The sequence below is a fragment of the Ailuropoda melanoleuca genome, chromosome 3 (assembly GCF_002007445.2).
Source record: "Ailuropoda melanoleuca isolate Jingjing chromosome 3, ASM200744v2, whole genome shotgun sequence".
NCBI lineage: Eukaryota > Metazoa > Chordata > Mammalia > Carnivora > Ursidae > Ailuropoda > Ailuropoda melanoleuca.
The window spans coordinates 147,255,994-147,277,324 of record NC_048220.1 but is presented as its reverse complement, the minus strand read 5'-3'; the positions used below and the strand labels follow the sequence as shown (position 1 = coordinate 147,277,324).

General features: G+C 58.9%; 1 protein-coding gene across 3 annotated transcripts in view; it reads right to left on the bottom strand.

The window, feature by feature from the left end:
- The window catches only part of SLC9A3 (solute carrier family 9 member A3), a 45,504-nt gene extending 39,292 nt beyond the window's left edge, over positions 1-6,212 (bottom strand). For all 3 annotated transcript variants that reach the window (XM_034657117.1, XM_034657118.1, XM_034657116.1), the window contains exon 1: positions 5,854-6,212. In XM_034657117.1, the coding sequence (XP_034513008.1) occupies positions 5,854-6,067 (214 nt within the window). In that variant the 5' untranslated portion in view covers positions 6,068-6,212. The remainder of the gene's footprint in view (positions 1-5,853) is intronic.
- Between the last annotated feature and the right edge of the window lie 15,119 nt (positions 6,213-21,331).

Here is a 21,331-nt window from a genome sequence, read left to right as displayed (position 1 = left end):
CCCATGGGCCTTCCCGAAAAGTGAGAATTTACGCCTTCAGCACGGTAGAGGCTCTTGGAGGGGCCCTGGGTTCTAGGCTTTGGATGATGGGTCTCAATTCCACGCCCACTGACTGCATCTGTCCTGCCAGGACTGGGGTCCACTAGGGCCCACTGACTCATCTACCCCTGGGAGGATGGAGCCCACTGGGGACCCCTGCTGCTCGCGCTGTCCTTCTAGGTCATCTTTTTCTAGATCCCCTCACGTATTCCTTAGAGGGGAGTAAGTGAAATTCAGTGGAAGCAGGCAGGAGAGCAGGATGGAGAGTGCCCAGGAACCCACAGGAAAGAGCAGGACAAGGGTGAGACCCAGCATCAGGGGCTCCTGGTCCTAGGACCAGAGCACACGAAGTCCAAACCAGAAGCTTCTGGTTTTAACCCCAGGACGTAAATACCACCCCATGGCTTTCCCCACAGCCTGGGAACGCGCCTGGGGCGGATGCCCAGCCCTCATGACTGTACCTCAGAGAAATACACAGATTAGGTGGGGGTGTGGGCACCCTGGTTAACACAATGGAGGGCATGGGTGGAGTGCCCAGGGATGTCCCAGACTGTTGGTCCACGTGCCCCCCATCAAGGGCAAAATCACAATGATGGGAAGGGGCTTTGGAAGCAACAAGAACTGGGGTCCAGGAACCAAGGGCCCCGAGGCTCGAGAGCCTGGATTGATAAGCCATCAGCCGGCATGTCAAAGGTACAATCCGGGCTGCACTTGCCTGGAGCATAACTGGGGAGAGGCACTTCCCGCGGAGGCACAGGGCGGCTCAGAGGTTCCAGACGCCGCACACCTGGCCCTGGTGCCCCCACCCCCAGACGCTCTTCCCCCAAGACCAGGGGTGACAAGGGCTTGCAAAGCCCCAAGGGTGCCAGGGGAGGAGCTCGAGGCTCTCAGAGGACATGGGGACCAGGAGAGACCATCTCGCCACCACCCCTGAGCCTCCAGCCTTCCAAGCCAGAAGGGCCCATCAGCCACTGGGGTCCTCCTGGGGGGGTTCCGCCTGGTTTGAGTCTATGAGGTGTGAGCCTGGACTGCCCCCTTTCCCAAGAGAGACGATGGTGGAGAAGCAGAGACTTTCGGGCTCAGAGAGTGAAGCCACCCCTTCCCAGCTGCCCTAAGTCAGGGGCGCCCTCACCTCCAGCCCGTCAGCACTCTGAGCTCTGCTTCCTGGACATGTCCCCAGACTGGTGACTTACCGGCCCACCCACACCGACACTGCCCCTCACCCTGGCCTCTGCCACTGCAGCCCATTCTGTCCAGGGCTCTCCCTATGGCTCAGGCTTCCTCCCTGGCAGGGTCTCAACCCCCTCACCACTCCCACCCTCTCAGGAGGCTCCTCTCTGATCTGAGCCAGTGCTCACCTCTCTGGACCCACTGAGGTATCGGCTGGACACCTGAGCCATGTCTGTCCCCTGAAATCCCCTACCTAATGCCTGGGAATAAAGGGACAGAATCAACCTAGAACTACCCCCTCCCCCAGAATCCCCTCTGGTGCCCCCCCATCCATTCTCTGCCCTAAGACCAAGGCAATAGTCTAAGAGCCCAGGTTGTTCAAGTCCCTCCCCTTCGTGCCACCCTGGGTAGAGATCAAAGTCCTCCAGGGTCTGTGGTTCTGCTGGTTGGCCTCCTCTGGCCTCCAACATTCTAACCTCCCTCTTCCCCCAGAAGCACTGTCCTGGTAATCCTTCCACCCCCGGAGCTCTGTCTCCAGAAGCTGCCTGGATCCCTACCCCTGGGTAGCTCTTCCTGGATCCCTCCCCCCGGGAGAGCTCTGCCTGGATCCTGGATCCCTACCCCTGGGGAGCTCTGCCTGGATCCCCACCCCTGGGGAGCTCTGCCTGGATCCCTACCCCCGGGGGAGCTCTGCATGCATCCTGGATCCCTACCCCCGGGAGCTTTGTCTCCGGAAGCTGCCTGGATCCCTACCCCCGGGGAGCTCTGCCTGGATCCTGGAGCTCTGCCTGGATCCTGGATCCCTACCCCCGGGTGCTCTGTCTCTGGAAGCTGCCTGGATCCCTACCCCCAGCAGGGCCCTCTACCCAGTGCTCCACAACCTCACGACTTCTGCATGGCCAACGGGGGCCACTGAGCCTGGTGCTGGCCCAGCTTTTGGTCCCCAAGGAAGGTCTGAGGAGAGAGAACACAATTAAGGGGAGAAAGCCCAGCCTGGCCCAAGGCCCAAAGGGACCGTGGTGTAGGCAGCTGCAGGCCCAGGAGCCCCAAGGAGTCCAGAGGAGGAAACGATACCCCCACTCAGGGGCAGATACTATCCCACTGCAGGAACGCCCTCGACCTCTTGGGCCCAGCAGGCCCCACCTGTGGGCGAGCTCCCCGACCTTCCGAATTTCCTAAAGATACAGTAACAGGCAGGAGCCCCTGGGTGCCCAGATGTTTACCATAAGTCCTTTGCTGAGCCCCAGACATGGGGTCTTAGAGGTTGGGGTCCATGGGTTCAGCAGCCACACCTATTTCTCACCTTTCCAAAGGTGCTGCTTCCAGTGGTGAACCCAGACTCCCGGGCCAACTCGCTGGTGGCCATGACCCTGTCCTCTGGCCTTTCTCTGTCCCAAGCTGCTTGAGGTGAGAAGCCGCCTCAACACATTTGTGGGAGTTATTGCTTTGTCCAGGGTCCCTGGCAGGTTACACGTGGCTGGCAGAGATCGGACCTCTGCAGCACAAGGTGGGACGTGGACTAAAATGAACACTTGAAGCTGCCGGTAAGACATCTGGCAGGTGCGTGGAAATGGATAGAGACCGGCTTTTCTTCTGTTCCTGCGCCTTGAGGACGAAACAGCCTGCCCAGCCAAAGGGGTTCAGCAGCATGAAGCCTGGACCATGGGGTCAAGAAGGAAGCACACCAGGATCCAAACCTTCCCCCCATTATGCACAGACCAGACACACCACCACGTGGCCTCCAGGGTCCACCCAGATGCAGGGGAGGGTGTGGGGGAGTGCTCTGTGGGGGTTTGCGAGAAGGGGCGCTAGGGTTGGCTGTACAGGGAGGGGTCTGGGAGCCAGGTCAGTGGGGCAGGAAGGGGGGAGGAACTGCATGGCAGGGGGTTTCCTCCCTCCAGGCAGGGAGGTGGGCTAGGCAGTGGGGAACCCCCAGGGCGGAACCCCTGCCCAGGTTAGATCATGGTGGAGAACAATGGATCCCAGGGGTGGGGAGGAGCTGGAGCCCCAGCGCACTGGGTCTGTCAGGAGGGCGGGTAGACCACTGAGGCGGGGCAGTGCTCTGTCATAACTCTTGGTTTGTGGGGCTTGTCTGCTAAGGTTTGGTTTTGTTTTTGAGTTCTGGAAGGCTGAGAGATGGCAGGGGGTGGGGGTCCCAAGGTGGATGGAGGAGAGACAGCTGAGGGGCAGTGGGGAAAGGACCAGAGTGGAAGGGGGTGGGGGACTGCAAAGGAAAGGGCAGAAGTGGGTGTCACCTGAGGCCCACACTGAGCCATCAGGAGAGCCTTGGGGACCCGGGCAGGGTGAGCACGGCCAATTCCAGGGTATGGGAGTGAGGTGGTGAGCCTGAGGGAGGGACAGAGGAGGGTGAGGCTGGAAGTGGGGCTGGGCATGGAGAGATTCCTGGCTTACTTTTTCAGGTGGGGAGACTGAGTCTCTCTGAGGTGCTGCCTGTTCACACGTGAGACCACAATGCCACCACAGCGGGACCTTCAAATACATGACAGTCAGGGCAGGGCTTGGCCCAGAGCAGGAGGGCTCTGCAGGTGGACCTGGGTCAGCCCCATGGGTCTTCCCTTAGGGTCCTTTTCATGTTGTCCTGAGAACCCCCAAAGTCTCCAGCAAGGCTCGACTGCAGATGACAGCAATGGAATGAGGATATGGTGCTCATACAGCCAGCCTTTTTAAATGAGCGTGGGTAAGAAAACGGGTTCTGGGCTTGCCCTGACCAGGACACAGAGCTGGCTGGAGCACGTGGCCACCCCACCCTGGAGAAGGTGCCCTCGGGACAAGTCTGAGGTGCTGGAGACTTGCAGGGACATGGCTCCTTCCTAGGTGAATAACAGACTCTAGGGCCGGGCAGATACTCGGTCGGGGCGCCAGCCTCCTGCAGTCTCGCCCCTCAGGGCCTACTGGCCAGAGGGAGTGCTGGCGGCTGTCACTGGAATTTCAGATGCCAGGCTCCATGTCTGGATGCCGGGGCGGGACTAGGAGAGGCCCCAGCTTACAAAGAAAGCACACATTTGCTTTACAAAACAAGGGTGCTCCGTGCCGCAGGTGTGGACCCCCGGAGTGTCACAGGTTCACCCTGCACATATCATCCTTATAGTGGTTTCCAGGAGAGAGAAGGTGGCAAAGGACAAAAGCCCAGCCCCCTGGCCCAGAAACAGGTCAGTTCCAGAAACGGGTCACTCATGTGAAGGTTGGGACAGGGCTCTCAGAGCCCCAGGTTGGGGCTGGACCTGTCCAGTAGATGACCGGTAGCAAGTGGCCGGTGTCAGCCATTCCCCCATGAAAGACGTGTTCAGAAGATAACACAACATGAGACCTCACGTGGGTGCTGGAGTCTTACTCCTGGTATCGCAAAACCCCAGAAAGCCCAGTGTGGGCCCAGTGCGGGCCCGACTGAGCACGAGACCAGGCAGCCAGGGCCAAGGACAAAGAGAGCCGCCTGAGGAAACAGAAGGAGGCAGAGGGATGGCGAGTGCCTTCAAGAACCAGAAAGCGGAAATGAGAGGGACCTCTACGGAAGCAGGACACAGACAGGACATAGAGGAGGCAGTGCTGATGAGACACGAGCTAACCAAACACCACCAGCGGTCCAGGCACCCCAAACCCCAAATTCCCTAGTAGGTTCTCCCCAGAACCTGACCCTCCTGTCCTGCTGAACACGTCAGAGCCTGATGCCGCAGGAGGGGCGCTTGCCTCTTTGCGGTGTCCCTCCCCATTCCCAAATCCGGCCTCCTGCCTTTCCCTGGGGAGGGTGTCCTCAGACCCCATCCATCACCCTGCCCCCAGGCTCCACCTAGTAAGTCACGCAGGCCACTAAGTTCAGGAAGACCCTCCCTGGTGGGCCCACATGTTGGAACTCTGGTTCTCATAAGCTCTTAAGAAAGCTGACCTTCCCATCACCTTGCCTGCGAGTTGCCGGCGGTTCCCACTTGCTGGCTCACTGGAGCAAGTTAAGAGAAATCTGACAGACCAGGATTTTTAAAAGAGAAACACTGTCAATGGAAAAATTGCTCCTATAAGGAGGATTTTACTGGGTTTAATCTTGAGTGGCACGGTGTTTCTTTCTGCTCTGGCAGCCAAATATCACCGCAGCGCTTGATGGCGAGGACCTGCTCTGTCTCACTGCGTGAAACAGCCCCGACAAGCCCGCAGGCAGGAAAGCTGGCTGAGGGCGCCCCAGGGCAGGCGCAGCGAGAGGTCTACAGGCCTGGATGCGGCAGAAGGGAGCGCCGGACACGAAACCCAGGAGCCTGGCGCGCGCGGGGCTCCGGAGGCTGCTCCCGCCTGGCCGGTATCACGTCACCCTCCGCGACCTGCACAGCCGCTCCGGGCCCGGCCAGGCTCGCAGTGCGCGCCTCGCCCTGCCTGACCCGAAGGCCTGACTCCCTGGGGCTGGCAGCGGCGCCCCACGGCCGGACGGCGGGGCAGCTAATGCCGGACAGGGAAGACCGCGGACCCGGCGGAGACCCGGCGGAGGGCGAACGCGGGCGCACCGCTCTGTACTCTGTACTCGAGGGGGGGGGCGGGGCGCAGCGGGGTCGCGGAGACCCCGCAAGCCAGGCGGGGGCAAGTGGGAGGGGAAGTCGCAGCGGGGCCATGACCTCGAGGCCCATCGAGCCCCGGGCCTCTTACCGATCTTGGCCAAGCTGGCCACGAGGATCCACAGCGCGATGATGTACGGGTCCTGGACATGGTGCCATTTGAAGGTGACCACCTGGAAACCCTGGCTCTCTTCGTGCGCGCTGCCGGGCTCCTGCTCGACGCCCCGCACCCGCGGCAGCAAGCCAAGCGCCAGCAGCGCCAGCAGCAGCCCCCGACTGGAGCCCGGGGCCCCGCGCCCCAACATCGCCGCCACCGCTCAGCACCCTGTTCAGACGCTCATGGCGTGTGGGTCCTGCTGCGCTCGGCGGGACGCGCTGCGCCCGGAGCCGTTGGACGTGCGGGACCCTCGGGACTCGCGTTGGGTGGCGTGGAGCAGAGCGCACTCCAGGCGCGGGCGGCTGTCCCGGTCCCCGCCCGCCCCGGTGGCCTTTAATCCGGCAGCCCCGGGGCGGGGCCTTCCCGCCCCCGCTGCGCGCACGCGAGCGCGGACACCGTCGCACGCTCTCGGCACGCCCGCCCAGCCTGCACACGCCCACCCCGGGCCGACCGGTCGCCCTGACCTCAGCTCCTGACGTCCGCGCTCGGTCCCCTCCATCCCCCTCCCCTACCGGCCTGCGCGTGTGCTGGAGCCCGGGGCTGGAGGGCGCGGGCCGTGAGGTCTGCGGAGCCGCGCAAAGAGGCGCAACCGCTTCCCTAGGGGTGGATCCCAGCGCCGGGGTCCCTGCCGGCTTGGCTGCGGGACAGTGGGCTCCAGGTGCCTCGGGCGCCCCTCAGTGGCGTTCGCTCAGCTCGCCGCAAGCGGCTGCTTACCCATAAACAGGATCTGGGCTGGCCGACCCCGCTAGGGGCCCGAGGGTCCAGGAGGGGGCCAGCCCCAACGCCTGGGGCTACGTCTTCAACACACACCCGTATCTCATAACAGGATGAAACGACCTGTGAGAAACGAGGTTCTGTCCCTCCAAACTCGGGGTGGTGGAAATCCAAGGCACTCGGCCCTTCCCCAGGCATGATGGCCCCCGTGGCTTCCGTGAGGGACCCTCCAACCCTGACCTTGGAGACAGCTGTGAGGGCTCAGAGTGGAATGCTGTTTCTGCTTGAGGGCTTGGCCTCCAGCGAAGTCCCCCATAGCCCTTCCTGCCCGCGCGCTGTCACCTGTGATGACTCACTTGGGCACCCCCGATTTCCCCTTGTTCCCTCCCCCAGCCCACCCTGCAGCCCCCCCCCCGCACTAGGCTGCTCTATCGTCCAGTGGTCTGCTCCACCTTCAAGCTACAAAGGAAGCCCAGCCCCCGTTCAGCCGTTCTAGCCACCACTGGGCTGCGGCAAAGGCCTCTTGCCTGCATCCCCCCACCTGCCCTGTGCGGCTTTCCTGTTGAGCCTCCAATGCAGAGGGAAGGCCCAGCCCCCGCGATTCAGGTCCCTCTCCAACCTCCAAGCTGTCCTCCTGGGGACCTCCCCAGGTGCACCCCCTACTCCCCAAGGTCCTTGTCCCGTAGCTGATCTCCTTCCAGCTCCTCTCCCTCCCAGCTGTGTTCCTCCACGTCGTCTGACTTGCCATCCACTCAATCTGACTGATGATTGCTCTGTCCCTGGGAATGTGTGTTCCATGAGTGAGGGGCTCCACGAAGCCCACAAAGCTCATGGCTGCGTCCCCCTTCCTGAAATGGTACCTGGCATCCAGGAGCACTCAGGGGAAAATGGGTGGGTGGATGGACAGAGGGGTAGGTGGGCAGGTGGGGGAGCAGTTGGGGGGGTGGGCGGATGGATGCATCTTCTTATATCAGAATGTACGTCCGGGTGCCAGGAGGGTGGAGCTGGACGGAGCCGAGCTGGGTGGCTTTACTCCTAGGGTTCTGCCCCCACTTTCTTCTGATGGGAGGCGGTCAGCAGCAGTGCAGGAGACAGTCCACTGAAATCAGGCCCAGCCAGGTGAATCGGCTGGGTGGCTGAGCACTGAATGTCTGGGTGACCTCTCGAGAGGGTGCTGCAGAGGGCTTCGGTCCTTACTGGGTGTCCTTGGAGGACTGTCCAGATGGAAGGGCCTTTGTGGTAGCCCAGGGATCCTTGGTAGAGGGAGAGTGCCAGGCTCTACAGGAGGGGGCTGGAGTGAGCTGAGCACAGTGTCCGACAGCAGGAGGAGGTGACCGAGGCCGGGACGGCCTTGTGTGGAGGGCCATGGAGGGCCGTGGGCTTGCTTCCAGCTCGGCCGTCTGTTTCTCTCCCCCACACCGTTCTCAGCCTCCTGTCCCAGAGATAGTGCCAGGTGGGGCAAGGATGGTCACCTCCAGCCCAGACATGCTTCTCTGCTCTTCTCTGGTGCTGCGTGACTGAAGCCTGTGGAGGAGTGCCCTCTTTGAGGATGATGCCCTTGTCTCCCACGGGAAGGCCGGATTCACAGCAGAATGGCGTGTGCTGTGATGCCCAAAGTCCCTCTGGTCACTCCACCCTCTGGGGTTTTCACCAAGAGCTTGTCCTAAGAGCTCACGCCATTTCTCCTGGGAGGGGCTGCTTCTGAGGCCCAAGGAGTAGTTCAAAGGGCGGGAGAGCTGCGCATTGTCATCTGGACTCACCGATTCGGCCTGAAGGCTGGTGCTGATGACTGGCTGTGAGCCTGTGTGCTGCAGAGGCAGCCGGAAGATGCCCGGGGACAAGGGAAAGGGATGCCCAGGGAGAGTCAGAAGCAAGCCCCCGAAGTGGTGAGAACTTACGGGATGACATGGCAGGATGCTTGGGCATGTGAAGGGTGAGTGCGTCTGTGTTCCCGGGAAGCTCGGGGCCAGATGGGGCCTCTGCCTGAGCCTTCCTTACCCGTGGAAGCCAGCTTGGGGGAGTGCCTGTGCCCCCCGACACCCACAGCTGGCTGAGCCACATCTCCATCAGTGCCCCCCCCAACATGGACGGGGTCCACAGGGTGGGCGGGCAGCCCCGCGCCTCTCTGCCTCTGAGCTGTGGCTTCAGACGGTGCGGCCCCCCAGCGCTCAGGCCTCCATCCACATCCCGCAGGATTACGAACGGCGCCCCTCAGAGTTGTGCTGTGTACAGTCACACAACTGTGAGGCCACACGTACCTGGGGGCCTGGGTATGTGCGTGTGTGGTGGGGCGTCTGGGGACGTGGCCTCAGGACCCTGCATGTGTATGACGATCTGATAAGCGCCTTCCCTGGCCGGCCCTCAGGCAGGCAGGAGCAGCCGAAGACGCCTCCCCCCCCCCCCCCAGTGACCTGGGTCACCTGTAGGTTTGCCGGCTGTACGTGGTCTTAGGCTGCATGGGCCGTTGGAACAGGTGCCGCGAACAGGGGCTTACACAACAGGAATCTATGTCCTCACAGTTACAGCTGCAAGTCCAAGAGCAAGATTGTGACTGAGTTCAGTTCTGACGGCTTGTGGGGGGCCGTGGTGTCCTTGGGGGTCTGTCCTCAGAGCACAGGATGGGGGCGAGAGAGGGAGAGCTCTCCCGTCGTCTTCTTACAGGGCCACCCCATTTGATCAGGCCCCACCCTTACGACCTCATCCAGCCTTACTTTCCTCCTAGAGACCCTATCTCTGAACACCATCACAGTGGTGGTTAGGACTTTCACTTCTGAATTTTGGGGGACACAGTTCCAGTGCCTAGCACCCAGGGCCGTGACCATGTGACGTACTCAAAACAGTTAAAACGATGCAAGGAACCAGTCCAAACCCCCTGCCCTGCACCTGAGCTGCTGTGAGCAACCGAACTTCACAGTGAGTGAAGAATGTCCCGTCCAGTCCGTCGTGGTGACTTCTGGTTGTGAATCTCATTCGTACGGCTTGGGAAGACCTCCCGCGCATAAGGAGACAAAGGTTTTGAGTCTGTTTATGCTGCTGCTGACAGCACAAGACGTGCATGTTATGTATTTAATGTGACTGTCAGGCCACACACACCTCATCACCCCCACAAGCTTATTTTTATACCCAAGGAATCACACACCAGCCCTGGCTAAAGAGGAGAGGGAAACCGTGTCATTACCCCCCAAGCCAGTAATTCTGCACAGGCCCTTCTTCTTTCGTTTGCTGAGCACCGGTGCTATTCAGACAGACGCAGTCCTCTAGGAGCCAACCAAAATCATCACAAGGGTATATTTATCATTTCGTATGTGATCGCTGGATTAAAATTGCCTTTCTTACAAACTGGAGTGATCACGCTTCTGTGGTTGGCCTACTGGTGCCGTTGAGACTCCAGCTGAGCCTGGAGCCTGTGGAACCTGATGCCCAGCCTGCAGGTAAGGAGCGTCTGGGGACACTGCTGGCTGGGTCTCCTTCTCATTCCCGTGTGTGGCCCAGCACAGATAGCGCACAGTGCCACCCAGGACCCCAGCCCCCACCAGCGTCCCAGATTCCTGTCTCCCCTGGGATCCGACACCCTGCCGGGACCCCCCTCTGTGCCCAGCACCTGTGCTCCACGTCCCACTACACACCACTCTGCTGGGCTCTTAGGGACACCGGGGATCTTCCGTGACAGGGGCTCATGGGAGTCCACTGTGCTCCTGCAGGAGCCCTTCCCCCCGACCACATCCAATCACGCCCTGGCCTCCCACCCGCCCCCTCTGCCCACCAAACTCACAGACCCTGGACACATGCCGGTAACCCTGGACACAGGTAACCCCCTTCGTGGGAGCCCCAGCTCTGGGCCCTGCCTCTTCCTCAGGCTCCCCCTTCTTTCTGGGAGCTAGACCCCTATTCCAGGAGGAAGCCCTACCGTGGACCGCACCCCTGACATCCCCATGCTGTCCATCAGCTGTGACTTTCTCCTGGAACTGCGTCCCCACAAACAGCCCTGGAAGCCCATGCCACCTGCAGCCGGCAGTCCAGTGTAGACCACTGACCCTGAGCTCCTCCTGGAAGACCTAAAAAACCCATCAGATGGGGTCACAGACTTGGACCTCCCAGAGCCTGGTAAGCGGTCTGCTCCCGAGGGCCTGCCAGCTAGGCCGAGAAATCCACCCTGTTCGGGAATAAACCTGGAATCATCCTAAACACAAGGGTTCACAGCTGAACCTAGAGGTACACAAAGAAGGTAACAGGGACCCAGCAAGGTGAGCATATCAGGGTGAAACGTGGATTTAATATTGGAAAAGCCACTCCTGTCATCCCTCATTTATAGATTGAAGGAGAAATCTCAATAATGTACCCACAGAGGCAGAAAGCCTTTGGTAAAATTGAAAATCCACTCGAGACAACATATACAAGAAGGAAAGCTCCTAGCGAACTCAGAATGGAAGCTAATTTCCTTAAGCCGACATCAGCTTGTACAGACATCTGTAGGACACACAGGGAAGGACAGGACAGGGGTTCGCAGGGGGGAGGAACAAAGCCACCCTTCGGGGCATGTGGGATTGCCGCCTGCACGCAACACCCCAGGGACTTGGAGACAGTTTATTGGAATTAATGAGAGTTAGGTCAGCAAGGCTGCTGGCTTCAAAATCAATATTCTGAAATCAGTTCTATTTCTGTACACTGCCACACACTTTTCAGAAAATGAAAGTTCATTTAAAAACACTATTTAATACAAAATACATAAGGAAAAAATCTAACAAAAGATATGCAAGACACAGAAGAATTCTCCAGTGAACACTGGAAAGATTTTAAATTATGAATTCAACTTCTCTATTAGATACATGACCATTCAGACTGTCTGCTTCTCTTTGTATCCATTTTGGTAAATCTATTTTCAAGGGATTTGTCCATTTCACCTACAATTTCATGTTTATCAACGTAAAGTTCGTTATGCCCTTTTTGTGTCTGTAAGACTCTGCTGTGATGCTTCTGTTTATTTTTTTTTTTAAAGATTTTATTTATATATTCGAAAGGGAGAGAGACAGAGATAGTGACAGAGATAGTGAGAGAGAGCACAAGCAGGGAGGAGAGGGAGAAGCAGGCTCCCCGCTGAGCTGGGAGCCCGATGTGGGGCTCGATCCCAGGACCCCAGGATCAAGACCCGAGCCAAAGGGAGACGCCCAACCATCTGAGCCACCTGGGCACCCCGATGTTTCTTTTTCTCTTCCTCATGTTGGTTCACTCTTGTGTTTGCTCATTAGTGATCAATATTTCTGGAAGTCCACCGACTTCATTAGTCTTCACAAAACCAGATTTTGATTTTGCCGGTTTTCTCTATTGTATTTCTGTCTCTGATTCACACACTTCTTTATTCTCCCTTTCCTTCTCTGCTCATATTTTGATGTTTTTTCTGGCTTGTTGAACTGGAATCTCTGGTCACTGATTTTCGGTGTTTCTCTTTTTTAAATTCATGACTTCTCCCAGAAGCTACTTTGGGGCCTCCAGTGGTTTTAATATGTTGGGTTTTCCTTCTTCACGTCGAAGGATTCTTGGATTTCTACTGCAATTCTTCTCTGCGTGGGTCACTCAGGAGCGTGCTCTTTATTTCCAGACTCTCGTGGCTTGCTCCTGCCCCCAGTCACTGGGACCACGTGATTCCACCACGGATGCCGTCAGTCCTTTTACATCTGTTAAAACTCACTTTGTGATTTGGCATCTGGGCTGTTATGGTGGACGCCCCACGTGCTCTGGTTGAGAATGTGTGTTCGGCCGTTGTCCACACTTGTCCGTTTGGTCAAACTGGCTGGTTGCGTTGTTCACATCTTCTATGTTCGTACTAATTTCAGCAGTAAAGAGATGCGTTAACACCGTCATCTCTGCTGGTGGCTTTGTCATTCTAGGCTTGTTAGCTTTTGTTCTCTGTGATTTAAGCTATGTTAACAGGATTGGTCTGTCTTCAGGGTGAACTGGCTCGTTATCGTGTGGAATGTCCCTCTATCTCGAACACTCGTGCCTGAAGTCTGCTCTGATATTCACCCGGCCACCCAGGTTTTCTTCTGGTTAATACGTGCAAGGTGTATCGTTTCCATTCTTTTGCCTTCAATCTATTCGTCTTTCTGTTTAAAGTGCCGTTTTTGTTTTCTCATCCGGCCTGAGAGGGTTGGTCCTCGAGGGCCGTCCTGGACTATGCCTCACAGCAGCGGCCCCATGGCACACAGGCCTGGACCCTGCAGCCGGCCTCTCCTCACAGGAGCGACAGGCGGCGTCTTCCCATCAGGTGCAGCTCCAGTGTCCAGCTCGGTCTGTCCCTACGTCCTCGGAAGTTTTCCCCTGCCTTTCGGGCCTGGTTAGTTTCTCCGTGTGTCCCTTGTAGACTCACTTCCCTTCAGCCGAGGCTTACTGGGACTGAGGTGTTCGCCCTCCGCCTGCTCGGTCCACATGTGGAAGGGGACCCCGTCTGTAAGTGAGTCCTGCGCCTGCAGACACGGACGAGGGGACCTCGGAGGGGCCGTCCCCAGGTGGATCTCACCCTCCTTCCCGTGCTCCGGGCCTGCCCACCTCCCTGCTCTACTTGGTTCCAATTCACTGTTCATACAGAATTCAGCCGACGGTGTCCTTGGAGCTTCTCACACTCGAGTGATCATGCCACTCTTCTCCTTGGGCTTCCCCCCCAGGACCAGCGGCCCCCTGGGGTTCTGTCCCCGCAGGACACAGAGCCTTTGGATCTGCCCATTTTCTAGAACACTTGCTCTTGGCTCCCTTTCTGGTCCTGCAAGCCCACCCTCTGGGAGGGAGAATTCATCCCTGAAGACAATGCAGCTGTCATTCCAGGGAGAGCCTGAGGCTGAGAGCTGGCTGAGGACCTCGGAGCCCACCCCAGCGGAGCAGCTGGGAGCAGACTCAGGAGCAGGTGGCCGAGCACGGGAGTGGCTCACCCTCTCTGTGCACGGAGGCCCTTTGGTGGGATATGGAAAATGCATCCAGGGTTGTAGGCTGTGCAGGCCAGGAGAACACCTGTGCTGTGACGGCGGGCCTGTGCTCAGAGCGGGCACGCCGTGGGGCTGAATGTGATCTTACTCTTGCTGCCGTTCGCCCACCTGAATTCTCGCCCTTCGCTTCGGGAAGCAGGACCTGGGCCCTGTCACCACCAGGGCTGCCCTCTAAGCCATCTGCACTCTGGCCTATAGACATCACTGAAGAAGGAGGGAATGGAGTAACCGGGCCGTTGTTTTTTTACCCCATCCTAGCTCAGATGTTCCCACTCTCTACTTTCCACTTGAACCAGAAGCAGCCCCCAGATGTCTCTGGTCAGAAGCCTAATGCGGGAGATGCACTTTCTAGACCCCACCTGGCCCAGACCCCGCCTGCCTTCGGCGAGATCTTGTTTATATCGACAAGCCTCCGTGTCCCCTAGGTAGCCCCTCGCTGCAGCACATAGAAGTGGACAGGGCTCCAAGCTGAACCCATCTGCACCCCGTGCTATGCACCACGGTGGGACCCTGTCTCTGAAACTGGGACTCACCGGTGGCAGGTCCCTGCTCCTCGAACCTGCCCAACGGGGCAACACACAGCTAACATGTCAGCATGAGATGTCTGCAGAGCTCCCACTGAGGCTGCTGGAGGTGGGCCAGGTTCTCGGGGCCCCGAAAGCCACTGCCCTCCCTGCCCAGCCCAGAGCCCCACCTCACCTGGCGATCAATAGTATCAGGCCAGGCTGAGAGCAAACACACAGCCTGAAAGGCTGGTGACAATAGCCGGACAGGGGTGAGTGGGGCAGCTGGGCTTTGTCTAAGGGCTGATACGGTGTGTGCTGAGGGTTTAGGAGGCTCTCAGGGCCTCTGAGCCCGGGTGCTGCCCGCTCGGGGGAAGCACAATGCACATTGTGTTCCTGGAGAGACTGCCATTTGTAGCCGAGCCAAGGGCTTTGGGTACTCTTGGATGAGCCCCTATTCACTGGGTTGGATGTAGTTTTGTTAACATATTCACTCCTGATAGCGTTTCTTCTAAAAGGAATCCAGGGAGATTTCTACAAAGAATGGCAGTTTTGCTGATGGGAATAACTTTAGAACTCCCCCTTAGCATGCTCTGAAAATTGGCCATTAACATTTTCATGCATTTGTCCTTTGACTCACATTCTCAAGTGCAAGCAAACCCTAAAGTCTGGTTGGCAAGCTCCAGATTTGGGAAGAATTGGAGGTCTCAAAGTGAGCCCTGGGTTCAAGCACCCCGGAAAGGTGTTGGGCAGACCGGGGGGACCTGGAGACAGAGGAGCCGAGGTGGAGACTTGTCTTTGCGGTGGGGTAGGGGTCGTGAGCCCGCTCCTGCTGTCAGAGAGCCTGCTGGAAAAGCTGGGAGGGGTGGGCGCCCGTGGGGAGGCAGGCGCTGGGCAGCAGGCCTGGACACCGAGCTGCCTCTGTCCGGGGCTCAGGCAGGGGCTGGTGTATAGACGGGCGGTGCAGGGGGCCGTGTGCCCCGTGGCCCCACTCATGTCCTGTTTCTAGCTGTTTGGCCTCCACTGTGGCCTGCTGGAGCAGTGACGGCAGACCCGGAGTCTGCTCAGCCGTCTGCACAGCCCAGAGAGTTGTCCTTGGCCGGTGGGTGGGTACGTTTGTTGCTGCTGCCCCTGGAGGCCTGTCACTAGCCCCAGTGGGACCCCCCACGTAGGAAGCATGCCACCAGTGTCATATGCCCCCCATGGTGGGGCTCTGTCCTTAGGGGGGTTCACAGTAAGCCCAAGTCAGGGCCCCATGGGAGCTCAGGTGGGGCCTGAGGCTTCAGTGACCAGAGTTTAAGCTCAGAAACCCACTGATTGTGAGGCTGCAGCCCCCCCCCGCCCCCGCCACTGCTGCTTGGCCAGGCTTCAGAGTATCGGACCAAGGGCCCCCTGGCTGGGTGACCCCAGGCCCTGTGGTCAGGGAGTTCTGTCCCTGACCTCCCCACCAAGCGCTCTGACGACCTCAGGTGTTACCTCAACCCCAAGACAGCAGAAGTGTGGGAGCAAGGCTCCCCCAGAGAATGACCATAACGTTTCCTGCCCCTGGGCCCAGCAGCACTCATCTGACAGTGGAAAGTTTTCACAGAGAGGAATGTGTGCAGTGTGTGTGGTGGGGAAGGTACATTCCTAGGGAGAGCACGCATTTACACAAATTAGCCTTTTAGATGGGAATGCTGCTCATGCAAGACCTGGCTGGCACGGAACAGCTTCTGGGGGACTCGGTGTCCTGGGGCATAGAGTCAAGGTCCCAGCACACACACCCAGCTCCCTCCTGCCCCCAAGAAGCTGGCCCTCTTTCATCAGAGGGGCAGAGGGGGACCAGCTCGTTCCACCTTTGAGGATGGTCGGGGGCTGCGCACGAGCATCCGTACTCCTCTGCCTGGCGCTCCTGCGGGGGCTTTTAGGAAAAGGGAATCGCTCTTTTGCTCAGCTCCGCTGCACTCAGCGACAGAGAGAGCCCTGTGCCCGCTGGTACAGTCCTTAGCCCAGCCCACAGGCGGGGGCTGGGGCAGTGTGGGGAACTCCCTGGCGCCCAGGCAGGAGGTGGCCCCCAGCCCTAGGCCTGCCTCTGTCCCACCCAGTCTGCTCCACTGCTACTCACTGGGACCCCCAGGCCGCTGAGACCCTTCAGAGCCTCCTGGCCCTGGCAGGCCTGAGCCGGCCATGGGAGGAAAGGTCTGGACGTGCAGGGATGAGCACCTCGCCCTGTCCAAGGGACGGCAGGGTGACTCCCTTCCCGGCCTGGTCCCTGTAACCCAGTCCTGCTGACGTGTACAGGAGCACACCCATGCAGGGGGCCATGCTGTGGTGGCCCAGACGTGCCCGAGCATACCTCTCTGTTTAGACACTTGTGAGAAACACCTCCACAGCAGAGAAGCCCGGCCCCACTGGAGGAAGAGCACCTGAGAGAGGCTGTCTGGTCCCGAAAGACCCAGCATTTTAGTGGAGGCCACAGGGCCAGGAGAGGATGGGCAGCATGCACGGGCCTCTGGCTCCTTCGAGAAGGGTCAGAGGTCGGGGCAGAGCCAGAGGCAGGGGCAGTCCTTAGTTGTCCAAATGCGCATTTCCAGGCCCCTAGACTCCCCGGCCTCGGCCCTGATAGGGACCCTACCTTCTTGGGATACCAGAGGACATGGAAGCCAGGGATGGGAATAAGCCAGGCCCCCACGGGTGGCCCAGAATGCATGTCCCACAGGACTGTACTGAACCAAGACCTCAGGTGGCAAGGGTATAGAGACGGCCATGGCTGGGGATTCCAGCCAGGCTCTGCAGGCGCGCTCTGCATCTGCCTGTCCCCTTGGGGCCACTCACACACCGTTTCAGCACACTGTGCGTCATGGCGCCTTTGCCGGGGTCTCTCCGTAGACGCCTCCTCCAGGCTGAGCTGTGTGCAGGCCTCGCTGGCCCCACATTCAGGGGGCAGCTGCAAAGGGCTTGTCCCCAGGCTTGTCCCCAGGCTCATCCCCAGGCTCGTCCCCAAAGGCCTTGAGTGTGAGTCCACACCCTTTGCAGGGACATCACCACGGCTCTGGAAGCACGGCTGCTCTGTCCCTGGCACCAAGATTTGCTGGGTGCTCCCTGCACTGGCTCACCATGACACAGGCTTTCATGGGGGCTCGTGGACTGCGGTTGGGCATGTGGTTTTTCTCTGCCTTACTTTTCCCATTTGTAAAATGAAGGTGAAAACGGGGTTGAGGGAAGCTGAAACCAGGGACTGCACCTCCTTTTTCACAGATGGGGAAACAGAGGCACAGAGAGATAGCAGGTGACTGCAGGCCCTCACTGCTCTTTTTTGCCCTGCCCTGTGCATGGGGGATGCGATGTCCCCGGGTTCTATGAGCCAACACCAGCTGGGTTGGGACTGTCATGTGCCAAGGCCCAGCTTGAGGAGGTGAGGGACAGGCATGATGAGTCCGTCACCTGAGGACCATTTGGGGCATGGGTTTGGGGTTCCTGGCCCCCACAGGTGCAGGACGCTGCGGTTCAGGGGGCTTGGACTGGAGCCCAGGGGCCCCTTCTCAGTCCGGCTGTGCCCCTTGTGGCCTCCACAGTCTCCCCTGCTGGAGACGACCTGCTCCGTCCTGGATCTGCCCCTCGAGCCCATGTTTTCACACCCCTCCTGAGACCTCGTGGGACAGAACCCACAGCCTGGCCTCGAGCACCCACCCAGGGCCACAGGTGCCCTGTGGCTATGGGCTGTCCTGGGCCAGCCCTGGCTGGGCCGAGGTCCCTTGTACCGTAAAGGAGACATAGCCGTGTTGAATATGACACGGGACTTCTTTCCAGAGCTAGGAGTTATTGGGTTTGCTGCGTGTAATCCTGAGGAAGAACTGGGAATCCGCATCACCGGAGTTACGGTTTAGTGGCCAGGAGAGGATGTGGAAGGTGTGAGAGGCACAGGAGCCGCTCCCCGCCCTTCCAGCAGCCCCCCAGGACAGGCCAGCACTAGCACGGAGGCCCCGGCAGCTAGCTGTTGGGATTTGGGGTGGAAGATGATGAATAAATTCGGGTTTTTCCTCCTGGTTCATGTGCTTCCTTGACTGGCTTCAGCCAAACCCCAGGGTGGACGCTGGTGCCCCAAACCCGAGATGCCCAAACAAACACCGGCCCCAAGTTTAGATTTCAGGAATAATATTTTCAAAAATCAATCTGGCCTGCTTTGCTGTGTCTGCTTGTGAAATCCAGGCTGTTTCCCTTGGATGTGTGCACGGTGCAGTCTCAGGGGGCAGAGGCTCGCAGACGTGACAAGCACCATAAAATGAGAGGAGAGGAGGCTTGTTCATCACCTCCCTGGCATAAAAATGCCTCTGAGTTTTATTTTGATAATTCCGGATTCTGACGCCGTATCGAATGCGTAAGGCGCTGCTCCCGGCTGGCACCAGGTCGCCTGCACACACCGTCACGCCCAGGGGCTCATTAGAGTCTGCTGACTCTTCTGTGTGGGTGGGGACCAAGGTCTCCCTTATTGAGCAGCCTTTGGTATTCATGCAGCCCTACCAAGAAACAGTACAGTCCACTCTCAAAGCTGCACGATTCTGCCACGGGCAGAGATGTGATGCTCCCTATTTTCAGGCAGCGCGGGGGGCCATCGGGCTCCTGACTCAGGACTTGGCCAGCTCCGTCCGTGAGTGAATATGCCTATTGTTCTGCTCCCCACTTCCCTATTTGGAGATCGGGTATTAAATACACAGAAAAATAACAATAGGTCTGGCTGCTGCCTCCCCCCTGCCCACGTCCCCACCCTGCTTTCATTTGATACCCATGGGAACCCCATATGCAGGTTGGCCTGACATCCACCGGCTACACCTCCTAATCCCATTTTAAAGCAAGGAAGCTGAAGGTTTCCGTGATTCCCTACAAATCACATGCTTGCGGAGCCAGGGCCCCCTCCACAGCCCCACACACGGACGTTCTCCCTCAGAGGCAACTCGTGTGCAGAGAGAGCCTGGGGAATCCTGCCCCTACAGCTGGCCGGCTGTGTGGCCTTTGGGGACTTACTGAACCTCTCTGTCCCTCATCTGTCAGACAGAGTGATGGCAATAACACTCAGCCTGCCAGCTCCACGTGAGTGTCCAGCGTCCAGGATTGTCTGTACAGAAGGCCACTTGTGACGGTCCCAAGGAAGCCACTGCCCGGGTGTGAAGTGAGAGCAGAGCTTAACCAGAATGAATTTCCCCCTCGCTGAACGCTAGGCTTGTTGGCAGCCGAGGGTGGCTGGTTTATTGCAAGGAGAATGCTAACAGTACGCTGGCTGGCTAGTTTGCCCAGACGGCCCTGGGTCGTAGGAGTTCTGTGAGCGGGCAGCATGCCACCAACCTCGACTGTCACCCCTTCCCTGGGGTGCATGCCTGCAGGCCCCAACTTGACAGGAATGCTGCTCCAGGGACGTCCACGTTTCCAAAACCTGGAGCCCCTGATGGGAGAAGCAAAGGTTTAAGAGGGCTGGCTAGGGACAGCAGCAGTGGGGGGCCCAGGAGCCCCAAAGGGTCCTTGACCAGTGGCTAGAGCCCATCACGAGGCAGGTTTCCGGAGACAGAGTGTGAGAGCCAGGCCAGTGCTCACCCTTACCCACGACCCTGTCTGTGGACAAAGTTAACTCTGATGCCCCAGGACTCCCGTGCACAGAGCGCCCCAAGCTCCCCGCCAAGAGGTGCGTGGGCGGGAGACCGGCTCCACTGAGGGAGAGGGCTTCCTGACTTGGTACCAACAGTGGGCTGGCGGCCTGATTATCCCCGTATCGGCTGAAATCAATAGCGGCTTTTTTGCCGCAACGTCCCTGGGGCGCCATCTGTGGTGTGCGACAGCTTTGCTGGGCTGGAACATGTGTGCACTTGCAGGTTTTCTCCTGGGGTCCTTCTGCAGGGTCTCCCTCGTGCAGCTCCCAGCACCCACACACTGCCCCATGCCAGGCCCCAAACATGCCCCCAGAGTTGGTGCTCTCCGCCTGCCCCAGGCCCCAAACATGCCCCCAGAGTTGGTGCTCTCCACCTGCCGAGCCCAGGAGACAAAGGCAGGCAGGGTGGGGGACTGACTCACCAAGCACATTTGTCTGGAGAGCTGTCCTTGGAACTGGGACCAGATGTCTGAAACAAAGCTGTGCCTCTGTGAGCCCCGAAACCAGGGACGATGAGCTCTGCGCACCTGCATCTTTGAGCAGGGCCCTTGGCTGGGGGCTCGCCTGTGCAATGGTCCACGTGGACTGCTCTCTGCTACACGTGTGTGTCCATGGTCACCTTCCACCTTTCCTTCCTCTATCAGCTATCTGAGGGGGGCTGGGCCCAGAGGTTCGGGGCAGCTCTGCCTGCCTCCCAGGCAGATGAGAGTGGAGCTGCGGCCTTGACACAGCGGAGGACTCCTGGCTTTGGCACAGAATCACTGTGTGGATGGAGCGACCAGAGGTGGAGGGCGGGGCTGGGGAGAGGGGCCCTGAACTATTCCTCCTCCACTTACTTGGGAGGCTGGGGCCCCACCTGCCATGCCCTACCCCACCCTGGCAGCATTATTCTGGGGAAGAGCAGGTGTCAGCACTGAGTCACCACCCCAGCTCCCCGCTGACACCAGGCCCATAAACGGGCAGTATGCCACATCCCCCGAACTTGGGACAGGCTGGGAGGTAAGCCCTCTATGACATACCCCATTCTCTCCTCAAACCCCAAATGCCTGTGCCATGTTAACCTGTTTGCAGGAAGGGAATCTTCTGTACCCATGCACGCACTCCCTGACCTTGCCTCCCAGGATGGCTGTCTGTGAGCCAAGAGGGAAAAGCACACGGACATGGGAAGGCCTCGGCTCCTGTGGGTGACCTGTACGGACAAGCCCCTCATCAACGCTGCAGCCTGCGGTATATGTAAATACAAAATAATAAGACTAAAATCACCCCAAGACTGTGCTGAGACATCACCCCAGAGACCTGGACAAGGTGGAGCCCCAGAGCTTGGGCAGCACTGGGGGGCTCCCTGTGGCCCTGCCCACTGCTCCCACCCTGACCTTGATGCCGCTCACAATGAGAGAAGGCTCTTATCAGTGTTTCTCTCCTTCTTCTCATTAAATCCTTATCAAACAAGAGCCCTGGCGCTGGCGAGATCCCCATGGGTGCAGAATTATATATTAACCTCTGCTAATTAATGTTTAGGTGGCAGTTTAGGGCAGAGGGAGCCTCAGACCCCCGTTCACAGCCACTGCGGCAGCTTCTGTGTAAAGGTAGCCAGGGGGCGCGCC